This window comes from Dipodomys ordii, unplaced genomic scaffold (assembly GCF_000151885.1).
Source record: "Dipodomys ordii isolate 6190 unplaced genomic scaffold, Dord_2.0 Scaffold5, whole genome shotgun sequence".
NCBI classification, from domain to species: Eukaryota; Metazoa; Chordata; class Mammalia; order Rodentia; family Heteromyidae; genus Dipodomys; species Dipodomys ordii.
The window spans coordinates 38,364,077-38,392,070 of NW_012267221.1; the positions used below are offsets into that span (position 1 = coordinate 38,364,077).

General features: G+C 35.4%; 1 protein-coding gene and 1 pseudogene across 2 annotated transcripts in view; both read right to left on the minus strand.

The window, feature by feature from the left end:
• The window catches only part of Tmeff2 (transmembrane protein with EGF-like and two follistatin-like domains 2), a 265,120-nt gene that overhangs the window by 223,905 nt on the left and 13,221 nt on the right, over positions 1 to 27,994 (minus strand). For both annotated transcript variants that reach the window (XM_013027968.1, XM_013027960.1), the window contains exon 4: positions 24,761 to 24,787. In XM_013027968.1, coding sequence (XP_012883422.1) covers positions 24,761 to 24,787 — 27 coding nt within the window. The remainder of the gene's footprint in view (positions 1 to 24,760; positions 24,788 to 27,994) is intronic.
• On the minus strand, positions 5,175 to 6,066 carry LOC105993812 (annotated as a pseudogene).

Consider the following 27,994-nt stretch of genomic DNA (forward strand, 5'->3'; position numbering starts at 1 on the left):
GAAAAATAGATTGTCTCCTGTTCCCCAGGCAGTCTGCTGCTGAGCTTAGATGAGCTATAGTAACCAGATTGGTTCATTAAAATATGGTCCCTTCAGTTCAACATGACTCATCTTTATGATGAAGCTGTAATTCTGGGAACTGAGTGTGCTAGTTCTGCTATTCTCGTGACACCCAAATGAATAACATAAACTTAATTTTTAATGACTTTATATTCAGTTTACTGTCATTGTAGAGCTTCACCCCTTGCATGGGCCTAATATCTAATAACATTTGGTGATACAAAGAGCTATCATATTGGCCCCTGTGAGCAGTGGCCTACCCTTTGTAGTACTGAATATTTGTGGATCTGTAGCAAGGAAATAGTGTAGATAATTGAGCAGACTTTCTTCATCTTTTAATATGTCCCTCCTAACTGCCCTGTTTTCAACCTTCCCTTTCATGTTGACCCATGGTAATATAGGTATTGCTTGTTCACTTCTGGATCCACAGAACCTGAACAACTGCCTTATAGTTAAAAATTTGAATTAGGGAATGAAAAATCAGTTATGAAATTAAGTTTATGGAAACCCAAAAATATGAGCAAAGAACTGAAACTTCTGCTTTTCTGAGAATTGAAGAATGAGAAGTAACAGAGACAGAATTACTAGATCATGATTGCCTTTGGCAATGGTATAAACAATCTTTATAGTTGCCGGGGGCGTAGTCATAGTAAGAGGATATATTCCATTGTAAAATCACTGCTGAGAAAACAGGGGCACCTTATTCTAATTGCATTAAATCATACTGAAAATTAAATGTTTCTGAGGTGCTATGTGTGTGTATATGTGTGTGTGTGTATGTGATTGAAGAGATAGAGGTAGAAGGGACTGAGATAATTAGCCAATAGATTTCAAAGAGTACTTGTTTTCAAAATCACAGTTGAGCGTGAAATATGAGATGCTAAGTGAATCTTACTTAAGTTGTATATGATCATTGGGTTTGGCTCAAATGCTGCATACTGTGTTGATCATGTTCTTATACTATCTACCTTATGCTATCTTGTCTGATGATAGAGGCTCTATAATACCACATTTTATAAGAATTACTGAAAAGTCCATTAAGCTCTCTTCTGTAATCTGAAGTCTAGGATGACACTAGAACAAGAATCTACCTGGAAGGTAAAAATGTATTGAAAACATTCATTAATTAAAGAACCAATACTGTCACAATTTACCTACAGACTCACAAAACAACAGCCAAAATACAAACAACAAAGCAATCAGAAAAGAAGCCAAAGACCTGAATACTAAAGCTCATAGGGAGAAAAAAAACACAGCGAAATTTCTGTGTATCTTGTGCAATACAACTTAGGAGATTTTGAGAGGGGGAATCAATATATTACAAGTGCACAATTCTATAGAGATGCCCAGAAGAAGTCCGCGGAAGGTGAGGGGCTCTGAAATTGAAGGCACACGCATTCCATGATCTAATGGCCTCTATACATTCTCATCAAGACAAGAAAGAGAAGATGCATAATAAATGTGAGGAACAACACAGTGGCATTTTAGCAGCTATGATATATGGTAGTTAAACTTGGAATTGAGAAGAATAGGCAGGAGCAAACCTGATAGAGAAGAAATCTACCCAAAGAGAAGAGGTGAAAAACTGCTTCACCCTGTGGGAACCAGAGAGCAATTTAAATCAGTCTAAGGTCATCACTCTGTCATGCTCAAGGCTTGCCTACTATAGTATTATTTTATTTCTAGAAAACAGTGAGGCAGTGGTGGAGCTCACTTTGCAGGAAACAGCCAATGCCTGGGAACATTTCTTTCAGGCTCCTCTCCTCTTCACTTTGTATTCTTCTTCCTACTCTTCCTCCCACTTACATACCAAGGTTCTAATTAGATGTAACTTACGAAACAGTACAGTCATTGGATAAATTGTATGTCATTTGTGTTTTCAGAATTAATGTCCATCCCAAGATTTTAAAATTTGTACACATAATGTAAGCCATTTGTCAGCTGGCCTGTCAATGAGAATTTCAAAGTCAAACAGGAGACAGTTGTGCTCTTCTTTTTTTCCTTTTATTTCTCTCTCTGCCTCTCTGTCTTTCTCTGTCTCTCTCTTTCTGTCTCTGAAGGAAAAAGACACTGGAGTCATCCTTTTAAGAATTGCATAGACTCTATGTAAGTTTACTGTGGACAGAGATGAGTCTTGATCCCTGAGACTTATCACTAACCCTTTGTCCTTGCTTCTTCTCATATAGGGTTCTATTTGTGCCCAGGTCTGGACTTAGACTGCACTTTTACCTATGAGTAGTTTGGATTTAAGGTATGTACCACTCACAAGCCAGGTGTGGGTGTTTTCTCTCTGCATCTCTATTTCTCTCTCTGAGTCTCTCTCTCTCTCTCTTTCTCTCCTTTTTTCCCTCCTTCCTTCCTTTAAAAATTTCTGGTTTTTCACCCAGTTGTTGACATTAGATGAATGCTCTGTTAAGTACAAAAGCTAAGAAATACTTCTTTTTCATTTCCTGAAGACTCATTAAATGCTAGGAGAATAGAAAAGTATAATGCTAGATGATGATACTCTGGGAGTTCTTCATATTAGAATATCCAAAATTACAGACAGTATTTTGAAGTCTGCTGACATTTCCAAGAATAGCCATAACAAGACTGAAGAACAAAGAGTCCAGGAACCTCAAGCTTTGATTTCTTCCTGATCTGCATAAAAGCTAGATGGTCAGGACCCTGGTAGACTAGACTTTATGTCAGATTAGTGAGAAAGACAAATGGCTGAAAACAAACTTCTTGAAATGCTTATGAGAAAAATCAGTATAACTTCATGACATTCCAGTTACATCAATATTTTGTCTTGTTTGTATTGACTTGCAGTCATAAAACCTTCAAACTAGGTGCTGGGTCTACTGTTTTATGGAAGGAATTAATTTGATATTATCCCAGGAAAGAAAACTTTTAATATATCTTAAAGCCTCCACATTTCAGCAATCTAAAAACTTCAACCACACTATGTGGATTCATTAACCACCATCACATAAACTTATACTGTACTAGAGATTTACAACTTCAGAAAGTTCTAACTTTTCAACCAGAGGAAATAGCTTTTATTCCAACTCACAATCTCTGTTGGCTTTGAAATAAAAATAGTTCCACCCTTAAGTATATAAACTCATGAAATTAACTTTCCTCAACCCATAAAATAGGTATGATGTGAGCTCCCCCTACTGGTACAACACTATTCCCACTTCAGGAATCTAGCATAGAATAGTTTATGTGAATACTAAGGCACCAAAGACAGTTTGGTATTGGAGAGGAAGAAAAACTAAACAAGTATTTGCAAACCAAACAATGACTCCAAACAAAACAGAACAACACCTGTTCTCACACTAAAATAATCTGAAAAAGGAGAATGTAAAAGATATGTTTACAAGTATCTGAAATCACTTGTTAGCTCTTACCTAAGATTAGAGAGGCAGATTGAAGTAAAAGACCTTCACTCTCAGGAGTCTTGAGTTCTCATCTGCATTCATTCATAACCACCAGCGGAGCTTCATCATGGTGATTGTTACATATTGATAATTAATCCACTTCTTCCTCCCTTAACATACCATGTGTGAAGCTATAGGCTTTTGAGAAATATATTAAGTAGCACCATGGAGGCTGAACCAAGTTGGGGTTTTCTTGGATTTCTGCTTTGAGAATTCTTTATTGCTTTGCAAACTGGGACACTGAAGGTGGAAGCTATGTTTTATGTTTCAACCTACTCAAATTAGTTGTCTCCAGAGCAGAGAATCCAATGTGAGAGAATCGATGACAAATATAGGCAAAGTGTTACTGTGGGGACATTCACACTGACAAAACAGGAGAAATGCAACAAAGGTGTTGTTGGTGATAAGCTGTTACAGAGGGAAATATATATATATATATATATATGTATATATATATACATATATATGTGGAAGAAATGGAACTCCCACTCTTTGAGTCAGCAGAAAGGAGCCGTTTGTGATATTTCCTATATTTGTAAGGCTGCAATTTGATTATATCTGATTCTGTTATCACAATCTGTTACATAGCCTACATGGAATATAAATACGTAAAGCCATTTAAAGGCCAAATTATAGAGCTGTCTATTTTTGTGTTTTACCTTTTACTGCCATATTTCAATTGTATAAATTTAAATGCTAAATAAAAAATAACAAACATCAGACTATGCAGGCTTTATTGAAAGGCAACCATCTGAAAACTCTGAGTGCATCAATCTGTTTCTTTCTTGAAAGACTGAGCAAATTACCTTAGATGATCATAATAGGTTCAGTGCATGGGCTTTGGTTTGGTTTAGTGATATTGTTTCAGGAACATTTGTGTGTGTGTGTGTGTGCGTGTTGCGTGTGTTTAAAGTAAACCCATGCATTAGTTTGTGCTGACTGTCTATAGAGGATATGGACAAATATGCAAGGTAAAAAGCTTATTATCCTCCCCCATCTATATATCTCGTCAGGTTGACCTTTAACACTGTCACTGATATCAAGGTATGAAGGATGGGAATCATGGGAGTACTCCTGGGTGAACAGTACATGTGTCACGTCCTGTCCCCTCTGCATCACTTCTAGCCTCAGGTCACATTCATCTTTGCCTGTTCCACTACAATAATCTGTGTACTAGTTCTTTGCTTCCAATGATTCCTCATCTCCAATTCATTCTCTACGTGGACACCAGGGCTATCTTTCAAAACATAAGTCAGATTTTATTTTTTGAAACATAGGTATATTTTTTATTTCCAAAGAATGCCAGACTCTGTGGGGCATGGTGGTATATACTGTAATCCCAGTATTTAAGAGACGGAGGCAGGTGGTTGTGAATTAGAGGCCTGCCTGAGCTAGGCAGCCAGACTCAGCCTCCCTCACACAAAAAGGGGGCGGGGAGGGGAAGAATTCTAGTCTTCAGCAGAACACAACAGACTTTCCAAACAGTGGCTCCTGGTTTCTCACTGCAGCAAACGACTTTGTTTTACTGTGTGAAGATCTCAGGCCTATAAGACTATGAAGGTCTTGACTGCTATCTTCACCACTGACTCCAAGATGAAGGAAGTTTTCCTGTCCTTTGTGCCCCTGGCCCTGATGCCTTTCATCTTCTGGGTTGAGCTGCTCCTAGACCAAGAGCGGAGAGCCCTTAGAAGCTGTGTATTCCTGTATATTTTGCAAATTCTATCAGTCACAGGTTTTTAAACTGTGGAAAGGCAAAGACCTCCAGGGTACATAGTTATTTGTCGAGGGCATGGCTGCTCCTTTGCTCTATCTTCATGCACCACGGGGACTTAGTAGAGGCTTCACTGGTGGGATTTGGGAACCATGACAAAGCCCGGCATGTGGGTTGGGAGGACTTAATGCACAAGGAACCGAGGGACTAGGCTCTGTGGGGGTTGCTGCCTGGGCACTTGGTCTCTTCGCAGTTCTTAGGGACAAGTGTGCAGGAAGCATTCAGCACTTGAGAAACTGGTGGATGACCTCACAGACCCCCACTGACTCATGAGACTTTTCATCATAGTCAGCCCAGTCCGTCTCCTGCAGATTAAGGTCCTTCTCCTGCAGATTAATGTCATTGAAGACTGTTCCTGACTCCATACCCTCAGCAGCAAAGCCAGCCTGGGCTGGAAGTCAACTGGTTCAAGGCCCCGGCAGTCAAACTCTACTGTTGTCTTGAATTTCTCATTGTTGTCTGCATTGTAAGACTTGATGGTGCTGTTCACAATCTCAATGGAGTTTTCCCGAGCACAAAGCTTGCACTTCTGGACCATAGAGGCACTACCACAGCCTCCCTTCAGGGCCACACTGTCCATCAGCCAGATGTATTGCCACTTCTCTGAAACCTCACCACAGTTGCTGCATTTCATCTTCAGATACCACCAGAAGTCCTCACCCACTGGCCGCAGGTTGGTGACATTTTCCAGCAAGGCCTTGAGCTGTCCACGGCAACCCACCAGATTTTATTTTTGCCCTTCAAAGTATTCCTCTAATACTCTGGACAAAACAAATTTCTTACCACTCCTCTAATTTCTTCAGCTACCATTCTTTTACTGTATCTCTATACTTAAGCTGCACTTTCCTCCACGGCTGCTGATGCTTATGAAGGCCTCAGGAAAGCCTTGGCATTTGCTCTACTGAATACCTTGCTTATGAGTCTTTGCCTACCTTGATTCGCTCTTAGAATGAAAACTTAAGTGAAATTCTCACTCCTCCTACAAAACCCAGCCACTTTGTGTTACAGCACCTGTTTTACTTTCTTTGAAGCAATTATCACTCTCAGAAGCATTCTCCCTAATTTATTTGTATCCAAATATGGTTGGCACCAGCGTAGTTCTATTTTCCCATAGCTTCAATAGAGAAAATGTATAAAGTATAACGTAGCCATAAACATTATATTATCAATAAATGTTAGTAGCAGGAATGCTATGAATGAAAATGTTTGCATGCTTAAGCACATTCAACTAGTAAGCTAGAGTCACAGCACTAAATGAAGATCATAAATGTCTCTGATTTGCACAAAAATGTCTGCTTAACAGCAATACTTAACTGTCAGTCAGGTTGATGAGTTTAATAGGAATGGTTATAATCTTGTGCTTTAAATCCTTGACATTAAAATTTGTAACAGATTATACATGAAAAAATGAAAAAAGGTAACTTTGAACCACAGGAGTGAGCATATAGATGCTGATTTTGTTGTTTATATAACATGATGTTGATGTGAATGAGTAAGAATCACTGTGCCCCTTATTTGAGTAAGAGTCACTGTTTAGTTGAAAAATGGATGTGATGTGTCCTCCCTGAAAAGTTAAAACAATTGCTTAATATATGGTTATAAAATACCTAGCAAATAACAGATATTCATTAAGTCTATGATAGTATAAATTAGCCTTTAGATTACAAACTGGACTTTTCAATGATGGAAGAAATATCAAATGATATAAAATCTAATGATTCACAATACATATATCTATTAGGATTGGTATGTTTATCAGTTTTTATAGTTGTCCTATTTGAAACTGATATACCTAAAATTAATATTTTATTAGAAGCACTTTTTCTTATCTATTTTCTTTTCCATCTACTTTCTTTTCCCCAGTAGACTCATGCTGTAGTATTGTGTTTTCATTTTATGAAAGCTTTACCTAGAAGTACAAATATTGAAGACTTGGTCAAAAGGTGCATTCTTTGGTATTATTAGTAGTTACTGTGCATTTAAAGTGTCCAAGTAATACTTTAAAATTATGAGTCATTTAAGGCTATACTCTATTCAGAAAAAAATAGAAAATTAGAAAATTTCTGAATCTAGAAATATTTAACAAGTGGTTGAAAACAGTACTTTTTTATTTTGGTCCAGTCGTGGGGCCTGAACTCTGGGCCTGGGCGCTCTCCCTCAGCTCTTCAGCTCAAGGCTAGCGCTCTACCACTTGAGCCACAGCGCCACTTCCAGCTTTTTTCTTACGTGGTGCTGAGGAATTGAACCCAGGGCCTCAGGCATGCAAGGCAAGTGCTCTACCACTGAGCCACCTTCCCAGCCCCGAAAACAGTACATTTTTTAACATTATAGAGCAGCATAACATAGTCCCTCATGAATCCATTTGGTAGATCCTTAGCATTTGCTCACATGGGTTTCCTGCTCTGCAGTTATTTTGCCATCCCAAGAGTGACAGCTGTCTCATTCTTGCGATGGTATGGGCAGTATAGTGTGGTCAGCCAGATGGAGGTTTTTAACTGCTGGTTAAAAAATTTAAATGTAAATACAAGGTTGAGAGACACTAAGTGGTTTTGAACTTAGATTTTCTCTTTTTTCAAAAATGGAAAATGTTTGTATTCCAATGTATGCCTTTTACCTTCTCTTATTCTCCTCCTCTCAAGCATCAATGATGATGGGAAAAATGCATGAGTGCCCACATTATCATATATAGTATCAAAATTCACCACCACTGCTACTACTACAAATACTGCCCAAATGTAATTAACCATGATTATGAACAGAATTTGGAATATACACCTTCAGGAGTTTTCTTATAGTAGACTACATTCTTGTCAAAATTATTGTCTAAATTGCACTGAGATAAGTAAATTTTTGCAGACGAAACTAAGAACGGAGAGTGATAAAAATATTTCAATGTGGTAAAAATATTTCAGATGCAGAAGTTTCAAGCTTGAGAATTAAATACTTCTAGTCTAAGGCTCAAGTGGAGGCTCAAGCAGTCACAGAGGGTAGATCATTCCCCCAACTCATATGCAACGTGGGATGACAGAAAGGGGCTGATAATCAGACAACAGGGACTAGAAAAATGGACTGGAGCAGAATTGCCCAAAATGTGTAGTGCCAATTCTGCACTGTTATTGTGGATTGAGGCCCTTGAGCTAGCTCTCCCTTAGCATTTGCACTTAAGGCTGCTGCTCTTCAGCCACAGCTACACATCTATCTTTTTGATGGTTAATTGAAGATAAGAGTATCAGACTTTTCTGCCCAGGCTGACTTCAAACCTCAATCTCTGCTTTCTGAGTAGCTAGGATTAGAGGCCTGTGCCACAACTGTCCAGTAATTCCCTTTTTTTTTGAAACATAACATTTTTGGAGAAAAATATTCCATGTTCAGAAATTCTGCAAAAACCCCACTTTCAGCAAATTTATCGTTTACTTACTGCAAGGCTTCTCAGTTTTACTTATGTAACTGAAGTTAAGCTGATGACTTAAGAAGTTTTTTCAGGAAACTGAAGTTTCCTAGGAGCAGGGTTTTCAGTGCTAAAAGTCCCACAAAAAACTGCAATGAGTTGGTCCTCTATAAATGACTCTATTTTATTTTCAATTTTAAGCTACTTTTTTTTCTGTTTTTATTCATTTGTTTGTTTATTTGCCAGTTCAGGGGCTTAAACTCAGGGTCAGGGCACTGTCCTTGAGTTTCTTTTGCGCTACCACTTGAGCCAGCACTACTTACAGCTTTTTCTGGTTATGTGGTACTGAGGAATCAAACCCAGGATTTCATGCATGCTAGGCACGCTACCACTAAGTCACATTCCCAGCCCTACTTGTATTCTACTTTTTTTAAAGCCACTTGGGATTTTGATGATATTGAATCTGTAAATTGCCTTAGATGATATTATCATTGTAATATTAGGCTTTCCTACTACAAACACAATATTTTTTTTCATTTATTCACATTTTCTTTAACTTTTTAAAGTTATAACATGTTTTTTTCTGTATCTTTAAGTAGTTGTATGAAGAGATTTCAATTCAACCTGGCAGTTTATGCGTGTAACACATCTTAATCAATGTATATGACTGTTTAAAGATAGTCAACATATGCTGCATTTCTCCATCTCATTTACCTGGATGCTTCATGACAAGACAACATTCAGCTTCTGTTGGTACAGCACACATTTTAAAAGTGCTGGAGCAGAAGATGTTGCCTAGATCTCTGACTCAGCAGAATCAAGTATTGATTTCAACTTTGCTCTTGTCTGCCAGGAATGAAACCTATTTTTCCTAATTAAATATCCACTGGAACCAAGCCCTGATTGCTCACACCTGTAATATTAGCTACACTGGAGTATGAGAGCTGTGGATCATGGTTTGAAGCCAGCTTGGGCAGGAAAGACATGAGACTCTTATCTCCAATCAACCAGAAAACCAGAAGTGGAGCTGTGGCTCAAAGTGGTAGAACACTAACTTTGGGCAAAAAGGGATTTAGGAATAGTGCTGAGGTCCTGTATTCAAGACACAAGACTATCAAAAAAAAAAGAGAGAGAGAGAAAAAGGAATATCCCCACTGGCAGAATTAACTGCCAGTTTAGATGGATAAGAAATATATGTGTAGATTGGAAACTAGGGGGGGAAAACCTACATGTGGAGCAAATTTTGTCTTCCTCTATAAAATCTTGGTAATTTTTTTTGTTCAGGTATATTAATATTCAAGAAGAGAAAAACATTAAGTAAGTAATACAGGTATTATTCTGGAAGGAAGTGAGAGGTAAGAATGTATAAAATCAAGATGATATACAGCTATTTAAAATGCCACCTTCTTTTGTCTCTTATTTGAATATGAAACACTGCCTTCTTTTTAAAAATATTTTTATTAGGCCGGGCGCTGGTGGCTCACGCCTGTAATCCTAGCTACTCAGGAGGCTGAGATCTGAGGTTCGAGGTTCAAAGCCAGCCCGGGCAGGAGAGACCATGAGACTCCTATCTCCAATAAACCACCAGAAAACCGGAAGTGGCGCTGTAGCTCAAGTGGTAGAGCACTCGCCTTGAGCTGAAGAGCTGAGGGACAGCACCCAGGTCCAGAGTTCAGGCCCCACGACCGAAAAAAAAAAAAAAAAAAAAATATATATATATATCTTTTTATTGTAAGGATACTGTACAGAGGGGTTACCATTACATGAGTAAAATAATGAGTACATTTCCTATCGAGCATTGTTGTGATATTTTGCCGTGAGAAGCCCTTTAACCTTTCAAAAATTTGTTCTATCTTTCCCAAACTCTCCTTAAATTTTTTATTAGATTGGTTTGGAGGTTTTCATTGTTATTTCCATAAATGAATACAATGACTTTATCAAATTCACCCCTACTACCCCTCCCCCTGCATCAAGCAATTTCACATGTGCCGCTGTCCTATCGTCATACATGTACATAAATTACTTCAATCGTATTCACCCTCCTTCATGCTCTCTATTCCTCCATTCCATCATACATCCTGTCATTTTCTTTAGTGTATATTAATTACATTGACAATTTTATCGTGGTGCATATATCATAGTTTAGATTATCTCCCACAATTGTTCTCTTTCTCCACCTTCTCTTTATCCCTCTATTTTTAACAGCTTTCAGAGATGTTCTATATATCATTTTCATGCATATATACAAAGTATGGCCTCCAATATTCTGTATTTTCCTGCTCTGTATGTCTCCTCCAAACAATCCTATAGTTATAACACACACACACATACACACATGTCTGAATATATATCTACATATATGTATATCTTTTAGGACTGGATTTCACAAATTCTCCTTTTTGTCTCTCACAAATACCTTTTTGTATGTGAGCCTAGCAACACAGCATTGCTTGCCTTATTTATAAGGAAAAGAGACAGACAGGACACGAGTGTTGAATACGCATAAGACTTGAAGATGGTGGAAGAAGTGTAATCACTTTTAATTCCTTAAGAGATGATGTCTATTATGCAATTTCCCATTCTTACTGTATGTAAGAGAAGATCCCAAGTTATCAATTACACAGTCTCCATGATTTTGGGAGCATCAATTAATTGCACTCATCCTAGTTGACATCTCGGCTCTGATAGTTTATTCAACCAAACAGTTATCAAGCACATACTCTACACAGGCACAGGTCTATGAAGCTGTGAAGGTTGAGGCTTTACTGTGAAATAATTTGTTCTAAAATCACAGTGGCATCTTAAGAAGGCTCCATTTTCGTCCTTCATATATCTTTGCATATTTCAAAAGTGAAAGATGAAAATTACATTCTTTCATTAAAGAAGAGATTTTTCCATATGTGATAAAGAATTATCCAATTTTCACTTTTGCATGTTTTGTCCTTTGATAAGTAAAATACATTTTTGTTGAAGTAATCACTGTAATTCCTTGAAAACTTTGAAAAGACAGTTTTTGGTCTTTTTCTTAAAATCCCCATTGGTTCAATGTCAAAGTAAATGAGAGCAACAAATGGATTTCCAGATGATTCTATTCTCTGGCCAAAATCATTTGGTATTTTAATAAGTAATTCTGCTGTGGAATAAAGTATTCACATAGGGTAGAATTACCTCCATTACCTACAAACTAATTAGAATCCTAAAATAACTTAAGTTTTTTCCTGTACATACCACTTTCATTAAAGGAAGTAAATCACAAGTGCATAAGTTGATATAGTGGTATCAGATGCTACATATTTCAAAACTAGGAAAAACACTAAAAAAAAGCTTTCAGTCTTTTTCTTATTTAACAAGATCGCTCCTGAGTTTCACTCACATTGTTTAGGTTCTAGATTTGAAATTTGGTAGTGAATTTTTTTCAAAACCTAATTTTTAATTTAATTTAATTTTAATTAATTTAATCATTTTTTATTGTTATTGTAGAGGTGATATACAAAGGGGTTATAGTTACATGAGTCAGGTAATGAGTACAATTCTTTTTGAATTATGTCTGGTGAGTATGACTGTTGTATTTATTTACCCTTTGTTCTACATTTTCTGTCTCCCATTGCCCTCTAAATAAAAACAAAATAATGAATAAGACATAGGAAAAGAAAAAAACAGCAATAGCAGCAACTAAAGAAAAATTCCTTGTTTCTTTTTCTCAGAGTTCATTTCAGAAAATACTAGTTTAAACTTGTAAATATCACATACTTGCCATATTATTATTTTTGCCTTTCAGTCCTAAAAAGGTAAAATAAATCTATAGTAATTTTCATATGATAACCCTTTATGTTCAATTAGTTTGTAGAAGATTTGGTCATACATAAAATGGAAGTGAAGCCATTTAGAAATTTAGGCACCATTTTTCTCTTTCGTTCTCCTTTTGTCTTCCTTCCTTTCCTCCTTCCTTCCTTCCCTCCTTCCTTCTTTCCCTCCTTCCTTCCTTCCTTCCTTCCTTCCTTTCTTCCTTCCTTCCTTTTTTTCTTGTTTTTTTTCCACTGTTAAGACCTTGGTTTAGCTGAAGAAATGTTTACAGAGTCTGATTAAACTCCAAGTATTGTGTACTAACATAAGACAATTAATAATAATTCGCCACAAACACAAACACATACAGTTTATTTAAGTAAATCAGATTGTAGATAAAACCTAGAATTTGTAAGAGGAATTTAGTTCAACCAGGGAATTGAAAAAAAATCATCCTGAAGAAGATAACCCCCAAATAAATAAATAACCTCCAAATAAATAAATAACATCTAGGCAAATACTTAATTATTTCAAGAAGAAGGAAGAAAATGAGTAAAGCAGAGATATGGAATCAACTGGTGGAATTTCCAAATGCACTCTCCTCACTGGAAAAGTATTCTGGAGTGTCCAGTATGAAGTAAGGAAGATGAATGAGAAGGTAGGACTACCAGAGGCCTTGTATGAAGAACTGCTATGAAGAATTTTATTCTTTGAATGACACACCAATGTTATTAAATTGTAAGCAGGATGAATAATGCCCTTGGATAAGTGTTTCCTATAAATGTTTCTAGCTGTGCAAGTAGGAAAAATTGAGGATGACAAGAGTCAACCTGTTTAGTAGGCTTTTCTCCCCCAATATGATGGGCAAGAGATGTCTAGGGTCAAAAATAGGGGGTTGGTGGAGAAACTGGAGATATAGATCTGAGGAGTGCTCACCATGGAAAATCTACAGAGTGTGATAATTTATAGGAATGAACTTGCTTTATAACTCTGCTACATCCTATCTCAAAGCAGACCTCAGCATCAGGGTGCTCTTTTAGTGAAAGGCCAGGGGAATTTCCTGAATCAATGCCTGAATGTGACTGGGCAAGCCTGGACTTCAAAGATAGCTTGTGCATGGGCTTCCAGAGTATAACTATTTAATATCACCCCACTATTTAAGATACAGTAAAATAACTACTGCAGATTCTTTTGTATTCTTAACATGCCAGCTGTGTTCCTCTTTAATTATATTTAAAAATAACATCTACTTTCACAAAAAACACATTCAAGCTGCTATTATGGTTGTCTTTTGAGTAACTAAACAAAATCCTCAACCTTGCAAAATTCCACATGCTTTCCAACCTTTGAAGAATCGACCTTAAGCTTTATCAGGGGGAGCAAAGGGGCCAGGAAAGATGACACTCTATTGTTTGACATGACTTTTCACTGAGGTACCACCACTACCACTTAAATCAATGTGTCAGAAATTCTACTTGCCAAAGGTCATGGTTTTCCTTGAGTGTAGTTGTCTCTTGAGAGAATAGTGAGAGTATCTCGACTGACTCTCATTCTGTGTCTCTGTGCTTGTATAAAATCTCTCAAGAGAGCCAACACCAAATATGTAGAGAGTACATACTGTTCTGTGTAGATGCAATTATAGCAATGAATGCCACTAACATGATTTGTCTGTGTCCTGACCAAAAGAAGATAATAAAACATCATCCCAGCCAGTTATTGCCTAAAAAGAGCCAGAATATGGCTAGAAGATGAAAGAACAGAACAAATGTATGAAAATTAAAACCCTTATTACTTAATGACGAATGGAATCAGTTTAAATGATACATCTGCAGACTAGGTCCTAAGAAGCAGCAGGCCAAAGTTATTTAAAAATCCAGTTAATTCTCTTTTTATTATAGTTAGAGAGGGATCAACATGAAATAAGCAAAGACATTTTAAAAATCAATTTAATAACTGATAGTCACTGGAATAACTCTTTTGGTGTGACTTACTGAGTCAGGATGCTAACATTATTTAAGCATATTGTTTGCTATTTATTCTTGGATTTCTAAAGAAAAAAATCCAAAGCTATTACAAGTGTGTAATTTACTAGAGAAAATGAAATTGCTCTTTGTTAAGTACACATTGAAAATCATGTGTACAATATGTATTGTACATTTAGTACAGTAAAAATGCTATATTTTTAAATCCAAATATGAAACCATTTCAGTGCAATTTGGCATGCACTGTTTCATGCAGAAACATCCTGATGCATCAAATACTGTCTGGAAACAAGGACAATTTTTCTGCTTGTTTTAAAATCAGGAGAAGTGCATCGTAAATAAAACTTCCAATAAAAAATATCGCCTGAGAAATAAAAATATATTTGACTACAGCAAACTTTAAGATGCGTATTCAATAGAGACCCATAACATCCTTTAGATGAACAGCTTTTCTGCCATGTCTAAGACAGGTAAAGAGTCTTTTAGAGAATATATCACAAATACATGAAAATCAATGACATCCAAAACCAGAAAGTTTACTTTGTCCTTTTAATTGTGGGATTCTCCTCACTTCTTTCCTATATTTGGTATGCTGCTTTCTAAGTTGGAGTGATCAATTAGATCGCAACATCTTTCCTTACCCCAGAAACTCAGAAGATACCAAGCTTACTCAATGAAAGAGCCAATCCCTGTGGGAGATTCTGCAGGATCAGGGCTACCCTTTTTCCTCATTGTATCTCCCTGAAATCCAACCAGCCTCCTGGATCTTGGAGTGCATAAAGTATGTTTTTGCTTCAGACCTTTTGAAAATATGGCATCATTTGATTAAAATGCCTTTCCCTAGTGTATCTCAAAGTTTGCCCTTTAATATTTCTGCTCATCTTTCCCCAGGATTCTCTAATCTTCCCTCAAGCAAAATACCAACCCCTCATGTCTCTTTTGCCACTTGTTCCCTCTCACATAATACTAATCACCATTTTTTGTTTGCTCTTTAGGTCTTTTCACAAGAAATCAACATCACAATGGCAAATGTTTTTGTTTTGTTCATTGTTGCATTTTACAGTTTTTACAAGGTGCCATGGAACAATGTCCACATCTTTCTTTTTTCAGCTTGTAGGAGTGTACTGATGCAGCTCAGAGTACTTCCTCTCCTGGTCTAGTCTGTAGCAGAAGAGAGCAATCTAACCTAAATACACTTCCTCTATTAGGTTGTCCCAATGAATGATGATCAGTAGTGGGATGTAATAAAGGCCAAGTCCTATTATCCCAATTGATGACAACTCATAGGGACTATCTTATCTAGAGAACCCCCCAAAAATGAACCAATTTAATTTCTCCCTCTTCCTAATCTTACTTTCCTCCCTTCCACAGTCCTTAAAACGTTAATCAGCAAACGATGCACACAAATCTCAACCTCAGAGTACATCCCAGTAAACTTTGTCAAAAGTGGCAACTGAAGAAACTGAAGGTGGACTCTAGATCACCTGTCCAGGCTAATCAGTGGTGAGGTGGTATCAAATGTTCAAAATCTAGAGTTCCAGAGGTTGTGTTTTCAGTGGGTGCCTCCTACTGCTACTCATACAGTCATGCTATACATGTACCTCTAATAAATATCTGTTGATCTGTTTATCTGTCAGTCTATCTATATGTAGAAGTGTATACATTTGTAAATATGTGTATAGTACTATACAAAGTATACTTATAAGTCTCCCTTTCTCTCTCTCTCTCTCTCTCTATATATATATATATATATAATTATTGCAATAGTATCTTAATAAAATTTCAGGCTGGCTTTGAAATTTAGGCTCAATGATCCTCCTGCCTCAACTTCCTGAGTATCTAGACTACAGATGCATATTTTTATGTCCAGCACATATGGTATGTTTTGACCATAAATATAAAGTAAACCAAATAGTTCAGTATGAACACTTACAGTATGTGAGAAGTAAAATTACAGATTGGGGAACAAATGTGAGAAATAAGAGAAAAGAATATGGCAGACATTATAACACTATTAACAGATCACTAGGTGTAATTTAGCATGTAACATAAACCCACAGAGATTTAGTGCTACATAGAACAGAAGAGATGATTTCAGAAATAAAAATAAGAGTAATAAGGGGTTAAAGAAATGAGATAAAGCCAGAGGCTTGTGGCTCACGCCTGTCATTCTAGCTACTCAAGAGGCTGAGATCTGAGGATCATGGTTCAAGGCTAGCCGGGGCAGAAAAGTCTGTGAGACTCATATCTGATAAACCAGTAGAAAACCGGAAGTGGTGCTGTGGCTCAAGCAGTATAGAATGCCTTGAGCTGAAGAGCGCAGGGACAGCACCCAGGCCCAGAGTTCAAGCCCTACAACTGACAAAAAAAAAAAAAAAGAAAGAAATAGGATAATAGTCTTTTTGGTAGAGTTTATAATTTACCTAAACCACAAAATATGAGATATCATAATTATTGCAAAGAGATACTTCAATAGGATGTATAATCTTATAGATTATATTTTCTTTCATTCTTCAAATTTGATGACTGGCTTACAAACCATTAAGCTGATGACTTGCTCAGGAATTATATTTGCTGTTGCTGTGACAATGGATATTAAAATTATTTTTTAAAAATTAAGTTTTATATGTCCCTCCCACATGGTATAACCCCTGCTTTCACTGATAATTTGTGGACGGGAAGGGAAAAAAACAAATCGTTTAAATAGGGATACAGGTGGGCCCATTGCAACAATGAAATGTACAAGTCCTTATGTCGAAAAATGAACTTTACAACTTTGGCGGGGGGGAGGGGGGGAAGAAAGGCAAGATATGGGAAGGAAGGGATGGGAAGGGGAAACAAAGGAGGAGGCAACAACGCTTGATAAGAAATGTACTCATTATCTTGCCCATGTAATTGTAACCCCTCTGTATGGTATTTTCACAATAAAAAAATCATATATTTAAAACAAATTAAGTTAACTAATATGATGGTATTTTTATAAACCATGAAAAATTTACAAATAATTACCCATGAGCATGCTTACTGATTCACATTATTCACATTCTGACACCAATCTGAATAGTAGTAGAATCCTCTTATTTTAAAAGAATCACTTTCTACTAAGCTTAGAGTCACTTAGAAAAATGTCATAATGCTAGAACTCTAATGGAAATTCTCCTTTGTGGGGATACTGTAGATCACTCTGTCGTGTAAAGACTTCCACTGTCAATCCCTCACATGTCTTCTTTGTTAGTTTCTATGGGGGAATAGGCCTGTCATTGTTTTTAAGAAGAGTTATTGGTTATTTGGGAATTTTTAAACATTTTTTTCTTATCTTTCTTATTTAACTGCATTTGTATGTAGTTCTCTTCCATCATGTGTATTAAAATGCTAGTATTTCATTTTCCTTCAAGATGCAGAGCTTGCCGGGCGCCAGTGGCTCATGCCTGTAATCCTAGCCACTCAGGAAGTTGAGATCTGAAGATCCTGGCTCAAAGCCAGCCCGGGAAGGAAGCAGGAAAGTCCATGAGACTCTTATCTGCAATAAACCACTAAAACAAACCGGAAGTGGCGCCTTGGCTCAAGTGGCAGAACGCTAGCCTTGAGCTGAAGAGCTGAGGGACTGCGCCCAAGCCCAGAGTTCAAGCCCCATGACCGACCAGAAAAAGAAGAAAAAAAAAACAAAAACAAAAACATGCAGAGCTATTTCCTCTAAATATGAAACTGCACCAAGTTCGGGGATTTTATTGTCCCAATGTCATTTTATTTTATATAATGATTTTTTTATTTTTTTTTAATTGAGAAGTCCTTATTCTGTAGCCCAGACTAGCCTCAAACTAGAACCTTTCTGTCTCAGTCTCCTAAATACTGAGACTAGATGTATATACCATCAACCCCCTATCCAATAACAATATTTTAAACCTTTTATGTTCTAAATTTTTTTTAATTCTTAATTAAATTCTTTGAGGAAATCAACTTTAGTTGGACTACATGGGAATAAAGAGCCAAAGATAACATGAATTACTTTAACTTCATTTTTAATTTTTTCATAGTTCAAAGTTCTTTGCATTAGTTTATTGTAAAGATTTTTCCCATATGTGGATATTATTCTGTTTAATGGATAAAATAAATGAATCTCCAAAGAGAGACTGAGAGTAAAAATCCTAACAGACAGCATTCAAGGTGATTAAAAATCGAGAACACAGAGCTCCTTATCCACAACCCATACCACATGCACATAATGATTAAGTTTCTTTTCCTGTATAGCTTTGAAAAACCCACGGATGATTCAGACCAAAGTTTGTTGTTTCCATTTCGCATTCACAACCAGTGTTTAGAAATCCAGAAAACTACTGGTGCTCTATGAGAAGAAAACACTTTTTTATTTGTAAAATGGTATTCATATGTGAAAACAGACTACCTTAAAGCTACACGGATAAGGAATGCTCCTTTTTCTTCTTTTTTTCATTTCCCATCATCTTCACATTGTTTCTCTCCCTCTATTAGTTTCTTATATTTTCCCTTTCCAGTGTGAGTTCCTCATTCACTCTACTTTTGTTCCAGCACTCAGTCTCAGTGTTGTTTCTCTTGAAGGTAATGAGAAAAGAAGATGGATTTGAATAATTGAAAAACGAAGATTAGGTTTCATTGAGATTTAGATGGCGCTATAAACTCATCTCAAGGAACAGCAGCTTCCTGGTGTGTGAGAGTTGAGATTAGTTTCTGCCTTCTACCAGTGTGGATTGCCTTAGGATATTCTCAAACCTGCATGCTTGGTGTAATTTCTTTATTGAATCACTATTGTAGTTGAAGCTGCTCACAATTGATGTCTGTCAGATTTCAGAGATAATGTGAACCTCATAGAGGAAAAAAACAAACCTAGTAAGAAATATTGTGTTTGCCTGAGTCTGAATGTGATCGTAAAGTGGAATAGGCACAAAGGCTGATCAGGACCAGGAATGAGAATAATAACATGGAAGAAAAAATTTACTTAGCTTTATATAAGAACATATTATAATGTGAATATTGTTACTACCTATCTCCAGTATATAGAGCATTATTTTCCTTTTCATAAATAGAATGATAAGTTTTTCTATCGTGCAACCTCCTTAAGTGTAGTGTGTCAGATTCATCATAACAATTCAAACCAAGGTTTGTTCAATCAATCTAATGTTTCACATTAAAGATAAGATTTTTCTAAAGGATGTTTCAAGTTCTCAGATTTCTTGTTAAGACACTGCCATGAGCTAATCATGGATCAATCCATATGCTCAACGTAAGATTTACAACTCTTCCTAATATAATCCTGTCATGTCCTTCCCCAAGTGTACATGAAGCAAATGTTTTAATTATGGACACCCTGAGTAATATTATACAAAGGCAATTTGCACAGGAAAATGTTTGTTAAGGAAAAACAATATGTCAACTGTTTTTCTACCCCAAAGTTATAATAATAGCCTGGATAATTTGAATGCAAATAAGTTTTTCTTTATATAGATAATAGATATAAATTTCATTTGCCTGTGGCTATACAAGTCTGACATTAATCTATTAAATAATTTTCTTAGAACTCTATAAATATATAGGTGATGTAAATTGGCCAAAGGCTTCTTTTTCTTCATAAATTAAAAACAGACTTTTTAAAAATCTAGGTAGTATACCTTGGATACCTCACACCGTACCATCATCCCTATTAGATTATTATTATTATTCAAATTCAATAGTGGATTGATTAGGTCTTGTGTACAGCAGGATAATTCATTCACAATGGTTTTTAATAGTTAAAATATTGTTTTAATTTTATAGACTTCCTGTTTGCTTTTAGGAATCTGGCAAGAAGCTAGGCAATCCAGAAATGTTTTTAAGGATGTATGATGGAAAGACTGTATAGTATGAAGGAAAGACTTAGAGAAACAACACTGGGGGGGGAGGGGGTTAAAAATGGTCTGGTAACCACCCACACACCCCTGATGTTCAGAGAAGGCTTCTTTAATACTTTTCTTCCAGCTGAATTTGCTGCTTAAGGAAGTCTGTGGGTAGATAAGGAACTATTATCCCTCCCACTAACACCCGTTTCTTATTTACTACACTGAATCTCTATATACCTAAGCACTCAAACACTAATCCCTTTTATTCAATCATTTATGCAAATTATTTAGAACTTGTTTCACATGCTACCTCCCTTTAGCTCACTTCACATTTAACTGTAGTTTATCATGATTTATGTTTTAGTTGTAAGTCCATCCAGAAAGGATACTTAATATAAATGACTTTCCAACTAAATATTTTTGTTGGGAAACAGTCCTCCATTCAAAAAATAAAACAAAACACAGTTCTTCTCTCCAGTAGGCTGGATATACTATTCATGTAATATTATTTTTTATATTGCCAGATTTCTTCCACACCAAAAGAAGAGGACATGGTCACTGAAATGTGAAGTACTAATTTTTAATATCTGTATACAATATTTGTTTTCTAGTCCCTACAAGTTACCTTTATGAATAAATGCACATTGGCTGATCATGTCAGAGACAGATGTTTATAAATGAAACATGTTTATCAATTTTATTAATAAAATTAATCATTTAAGAAGTTTCATTAGAAAGAACACATCAATAAAAATGTTTAAAGTACCTATAAAGTGCTTACAAACGAGTTAACATAAATTTTATGAAACCTTTATATCTATTTATTCGTAATAAAAAATGTTCCCTTGAATGCACTAAAAGACAGAGGTGTCCTTGTGAAAATGGGTTAAGCTTAAATTATTTTAAAAATAATCATGTCTAATCTTCATTCATTGAAAATATGGGCCAATCTAAGAAAAGTATAAATTGATGTATTTTGAGAAAGATTTTATCTTTGCAGTTTAGTAATATCATATCTGATAGTCACACAATTAAGTGTCTTGAAAATAATTTTTTTTCACTTTAACTATTCAGATCAATGAACTCTACTTGGGAATTACATTAATGTTCTGTTAAGTAAAAATTAGAAAATAAACATTAACCTTCCAAATTGCTTGCAAAAGTCATCTAATTATTAACTAAACACATTGTTGAGAATATGCTATAGACACTGGTTAGAACAAGGGCTAACTACAACTGTGATCAGCCAAACAACTACTATCAGCCAAACAACAGACTATTTAGTCTCTTCTCATTGATTCACAGGCCACTGCTACAAGCCAAATGATAGGTGAATTGAACTTTTGTATTTCACTCTAATCTCAATCATTAAGCTTTTTGGCACTTTATACAAAGAACTTAAGTAAAGTTAAAATTATTAGTATTCCAGAGCATAATAGCATGTAAACTAGAATAAAAAGAAATATGTTTTGTCTCTTAAACTATATCCAGTTAAAAGTAAATATACATGATTAAATTTTTCTGAACAGCAATTATTTTAAAAAAACAAAAACAAACTAATAAAAAACCCTCAGAATTAAGCCACCTGCCAGTGGCTCATGCCTGAAACCTGTAATCTTAGACACTCAGGAGGCTCAGATCCGAGGATCACTGTTCAAAGCCAGCCTAGTCAGGAAAGTTCATGAGACTCTTATCTCCACTAAACTACCAAATAATAATAATAATAATAATCAGAAGAAGGAGAAGGAGGAGAGGGAGAAAGAGAAGAAGAAGAAATAAGAAGAAGAAGAAGAAGAAGAAGAAGAAGAAGAAGAAGAAGAAGAAGAAGAAGAAGAAGAAGCAGCAGCAGCAGCAGCAGCAGCTGAGAAGATGAGCTGTAGCTCAGATGGTAGAATGCTAGCCTTGAGCAAAAATTGTTCAGAGACAGTGCTCAGGCCCTTAGTTCAAGCACAAGACTTGCACAAAACAAAAAAATAAAGCCCAAAACCACAACAAAGAACACCTGAAAATTAGATGAATTACATGCTCTATTGCATGGATTATGTGCTCTAACATTTTCCTAAAGTAAATATATCATAAGAAGTTATTTTTTTTACTCTAGGTTAATATAAATCATGTACAATTGAAAAGAAGAATAAAAATTTGAAAGAAAAAGGAAATGAAAACAGGCAAAGAGAAGTTTCCAACTGATCTTTGCATCTCCCAGCTTACAAAGTAAGTTATTAATGTTATTTCTTACATTAAATAAAATCCTGGCATTTATTCAGATCAGAGGATAACATAATGATGCAAAGATTTCAATCTCGAATGCAATAAGAAAGGGTGAGTTTTATTTCACATTCATTTGCATGTGTGAATAACAATGAATACAAACTAGAAACAAGTATTAAAAAGAGATACCACATCTTACTTACAAAGTAAAAAGAAATATATTGTGTGATAGGAGATGCAAGAAGAAAAAAATTGGTGAAAAAATAGCTATTCTCTTTTCTATGGATTGGTTTGTTTTTGGTGTTAGAAAATGAACATTATTTGTTGAGTGTACCCTGGATCATTTCAGTCTCAGCACTCTATCTATCAATTTAATCTACACATAAAACCATACTGCTAGAAAGCATACAGACTTTTGCATACTTCCTTACAAAAACAACCTCTTTTTTGGGGGTGGGGTGTCCAGTCATGGGCCTGAACTCTGGGCCTGGGTGCTGTCCCTCAGCTCTTCAACTCAAGGCTAGCGCTCTACCACTTGAGCCACAGTGACACTTCTGGCTTTTTTTTTCTGCTTATGTGGTGCTGAGGAATTGAACCCAGGGCCTCAGGCATGCAAGGCAAGTGCTCTACCACTGAGCCACCTTCCCAGCCCAGCAACCTCTTAAATGAACTGATTTCATGATATTCTAATGATAAAATTTGCTCAAGGACACCTTTCCTTGCTGGACATCTGTGGCTCATGCCTATAATCCTAGCTACTCAGGAGGCTGATATTTGACAATCATGGTTTGAAGCCAGACCAGGAAGAAAAGTCCATGAGACTTATCTCTAATTAACCACCAAAATTCTGGAAGTGGAAATGTGGCTCAAGTGATAGAGTGCTAGTCTTGAGCAAAAAGCTCAGGAACAGCTCCCAGGTCCTAAGTTCAAGTCCCAGTACCAGCAACCCCTTCCTCCCCCATCCTCCACATAGATGCCACAGATGCCTTTTTATGTTTTATTTGTTCTACAGGCTCTTCTCAAAGCTTCAAATAAGTTTTATTGAGAAGACCATATTATCCAACCCAGGGGTGGGGAGCAACTTAGTTTAATTTTTTTTTACAATGGTATTTACAAGTAAAGACCATTCAAACACCAAGGAAAAGATCCTCCGTCTTAAAATACATCCTACACTTGTTCTTTACTGTTCAGTTTTAGCCTTTATAGGAAAAAATATGCTCCCCTACCCTGCTGTAATTGTATTATTTTGTTGTAGTCTATTTGAATTAGTTCAGCTTTTCATTACATAAGGAGACTTGAGAAATCCTTCAACTTTCTCCAACTAGATAAATTGTGCACTAAAATTCTGCCTTTACTGAACTCAAAGCCTTCCTGTACTTATCTTTAATCAAATTCAGCATTTAAGAACGAAAATTATTTTGGACAACATTGGCTGACATCTGTAATTCTAGCTCCTCAGGAGGCTGAGATTTGAGGATTTGGGTTTTAAACCAGCCTGAGCAAATCCAAAAGACTCCTATCTCCAGCCTACCAGCAAAAAGCCAGAAATCAAGATGTGGGTTAGGTGGTAAAGCTAAAAGAGCTAAGCTCGACCAACAGTCTGTGAATTCAGGCCCAACTACCTCAACAAAAATAAAAACCAAACAACAACAAAACCCAGAACAACAACCACAACAAAAATCAATGAAAATTACCTTGTAATCACAAGGCACTGTGTTTAAACCCCAGGAATGCAAAAATAAGACAATAAATAAATAGAAATAAAAATCTATCAGTAAAGATTCTTATTTTCATTGGCTTAAATTCTGTCATTTTTCTACTTTTATGAATTTAACTTCCTTCACTTTAAAATTAAAAATGTTATATCTAAGACTATCTGTACAATAGGTTTGTATGTGTTAATGTTAATACCTGGTAATTGAGGGTAGTGTTGAATATTTTTAGAACTCAGTATTTCAATTATTTCCATATGAATTCTGTCCACCCAGACAAGTTGCAAAGTTTCTGTTAAGAAGTTTGGAAATTATGTATATTTATCTCAAAGGTAACATGTATAGTCCAAAGTTCATAAACAAAGAAAATGAAATGGAGCTAAAGTATGATTCACAAACAGGCCAAATCATTTGTGTGATATAAACCTCAACTAAATAAAATATCTTTCTAATTTTTCTCCTTTCCAGAAATATAAAATATGACTTTACCTTAGATAACTAAATAGAAAAATATGTACGTAAATATCAATAATACTATTACCCTCAAATATAGTAAACATATAAATAAACAATTCCTACCTCCATCTCCAGATCCTGATCCTGCATCTGGGAAAGAAAATAAAAACAGAACTTGTATTTGCTTGAAAAATACATAAAAGGATATATAAAATAAAAGATCAAATTTACTTTTTAAGACTATAATGTTATTGCTTTGAAAATAATTAATGTTAATCTAATAATACATTGTCATATCAATTTTACATAGTAAATAAAATAAATTAATTATAATTTTTAAACTTTACAAAATAAATATTATCCAGTTCCCTTTTTGGAAAAATTTCTCAACTTGAGTGTACAAAGTTCCCTGTTTGTTTTAATCAAGCTATATTTAGAAACTTCAACAAAAAAATTAAAAATGAGATTCACTTAATAATCAGTATATTTTGCATATGAAATAGATTAAGATTAAGGTGCATATTCTTACAAAATACATATGAACAATGATATAAGTTTTAAATATTCTAATAAAACTCATATTATGTATACAAATACCACAAATACTGATGATTAAATCCTTGCTGTTCAAATGAGAATCAGCTTAGCTTTTGCATTTGTACTTAAAATGAACAGACATTATCAGAAAAAATATGTTCTGCTTTAAATTTCTCTTTCTCTACTTCTCCCCTCGCTTCCATGTAACTACAAATGATCAAAGTTGTCTGATTCTGAAAGCTCAGTTTCAGGAAACACTAATTTTCCTAGTTTGAATGAAGACCACTGAGTTTCCATCTGCTACAATGTGATGTCAACATCATCTTCCCTCTAAATACATTTGTTACACACCTTTAATGTTACTACTGGGAAATACATCTAATCCTGGTATTCTCTGCCTGAAGTATCATCATCCTACATTGACATCTATACCAGAGCTCAAAACATCTATGACACCACCTTTATGGGCTTGTATTACATGTTTTAGTCCAATTAAAATAAATCACTTCTACTTGTTTGGCTCCATGATGCATTATTGTGATACTACACAGAAAGTAGCATGGGATATGAAATTTCACAGGAGGCTGACACCTGGGGGAATGGAGTTCTCCCCAATAGTAGACTCTCTTCTTTTATAACATTAAACTATTGTGAAAGAGTAAATTGTCAGTCTTGGTGATGATTCATATCAACTAAATTTCCAGGATCTAACATGTCAATCTATTATTAATTAGCTGCTACAGGGAGTATATATATATATATATATATATATGTATGTATGTATGTATATATAATATGGTATATATGTTTACTTACAGGCAACTAAATAGTAAAACAATTACCATTAAAATATTTTTGCACATATAGAATCAAACATTTCAATCATATGATTTGCCATTTTAATTATAACAGATCATAAAAGTCTTACACATTCATTTTCATCATAGGAGAATATTCCAGAGAAGTAGACTGAGGACTATAAGTTATAGCATAGAACAAGGCCTGAATTGTTGCTAGGTTTCCTTTCAGTTTATTTTCACAGCTAAAATTTTAATTGATTTTATCTGAAAGGTTAATTCAATACTACTTGCATTTCTCAGGTGCTAAATCACAAGTTGTAATATCATATTGTTAGCTAAATACATACAGGTCTTCATTTCCTACTAAAATAATTAACTTCTATATGTCAAGGACAGTGTTTGGACATAGGCAACCTGCATAAAAACTTGTGGGTTCCAACCAGGAAATCTTACTCAATGGCTGACAAAAGAAATGTTCAGAGTTCCTAAGCTTATTTTTCTTTTATTTAATGAATATCATATACTACCTATCTCATTGGGCTATTCCGATGCCTTCTGCCCAATAATTTATTTCAAATGCATAATTCTATCTGGAAAACAATAATTAAGATGATGAAAAATGTCATGCTTCTTCATGCTTTTGGTTTCTAATAAATGAATATGGCCCATGGGAAAAGGAAAAGATGGTGATATTATTTTGTTTTTTATTTCCTACATATACTTCTAAGTATTCTAAGGACACAGTCTTTAAGACAATTAGTATTTTGTTTAACCCAAATTTAATGGCTAGGGAAGAAAAATATATTGGGAAAATGGTTACTGAAGTGAACGACATCACTACAGAAGAGTTTGGGAAACTTTGATGTTTTCTCAACGATGAAATGACTCATCTTGGCATATCAGAGAAAGAAGCCTACTAAAATCCCAGTAAGACAGAAATAACTCAGAGAAGATGTTAGAGTATTGGACCTGAATCTGGGTGTGAAGTCAATGCTTTTCTTACAAGGAAAGGAGTTAAATTGACACTGACCATATTGAGGAGACTACCCAGGAGTAACAATTTTCTGATGATTTGTAAGTCCAATGACATGCCACAAAAATAAAATTAGGATTCTGTATGGCTTTTTATTCCTAGAGATCACAATTTAACACCTGTACTCATTGTCAAACATCATTAAACAGAAACAGAAAAAATGTCTGAAAAATAAGAATCCCTTTTATATAAAAATTCAATTCAATAAAAATGCAATTTATTTACAATCTGACCTCTTTGATGAAAATTATTTTGGTAAATCCATCATCATTCATATCAGAAATCTTTTAAGTTTACTGGTTTATAGAAGCAAAACTGGCTTACTACTTATATCTTGTAGTAATATAAGTATGGAAATGAGCTAAGGACAGGTTCTTCACTTCTGATACAATTTATACTTGGGTAAGTATTTATTTTCATAGCGTGACAGCTTATTACGTACTAGAATGAAAGAATTTGAGTGAATCAGGAGAAGACACAAAGACCCAAGAGAAAACACAAACTTGGTTGTTGGAGTAAGAAAATGGTTTCTTACTGCGAAATGTCATTCGCAATAACCATAACTCTTGTGAGCTTTTCCAAGATTCTGTTTCTATTCTTCATTTTTGTTCCTTTGGATGTCTGAGTAATTTTTTTTTCATAATTAGTTTCTTTCTTAGTGCTCCCTTTGTTTTCCTCATTCTGACTCTGCAAGTAGCAGGTTCATCTTCCTTCTTTTCTCCTGGGAAAACCTATGTAATGACTCACCCATTATACTGTCACATTTCCTCGTTACTTCTTACCCAAGATCAAGCAGCAATGACCTGCTTGTGCTAGCAAATAAGAAGCAAGTGGCACACAATCTTGTTCTCCTCCTGACTACTCTCCCAGAAAGAGCATTCATACCCTGAGGCCAAGAATCATTTAGGATGAAAGACCACTAAACAACCAACACAAGCAACAATGCCTAAATCCCTGCCTGCAATAAATGGCACTAATTCTCTGTGG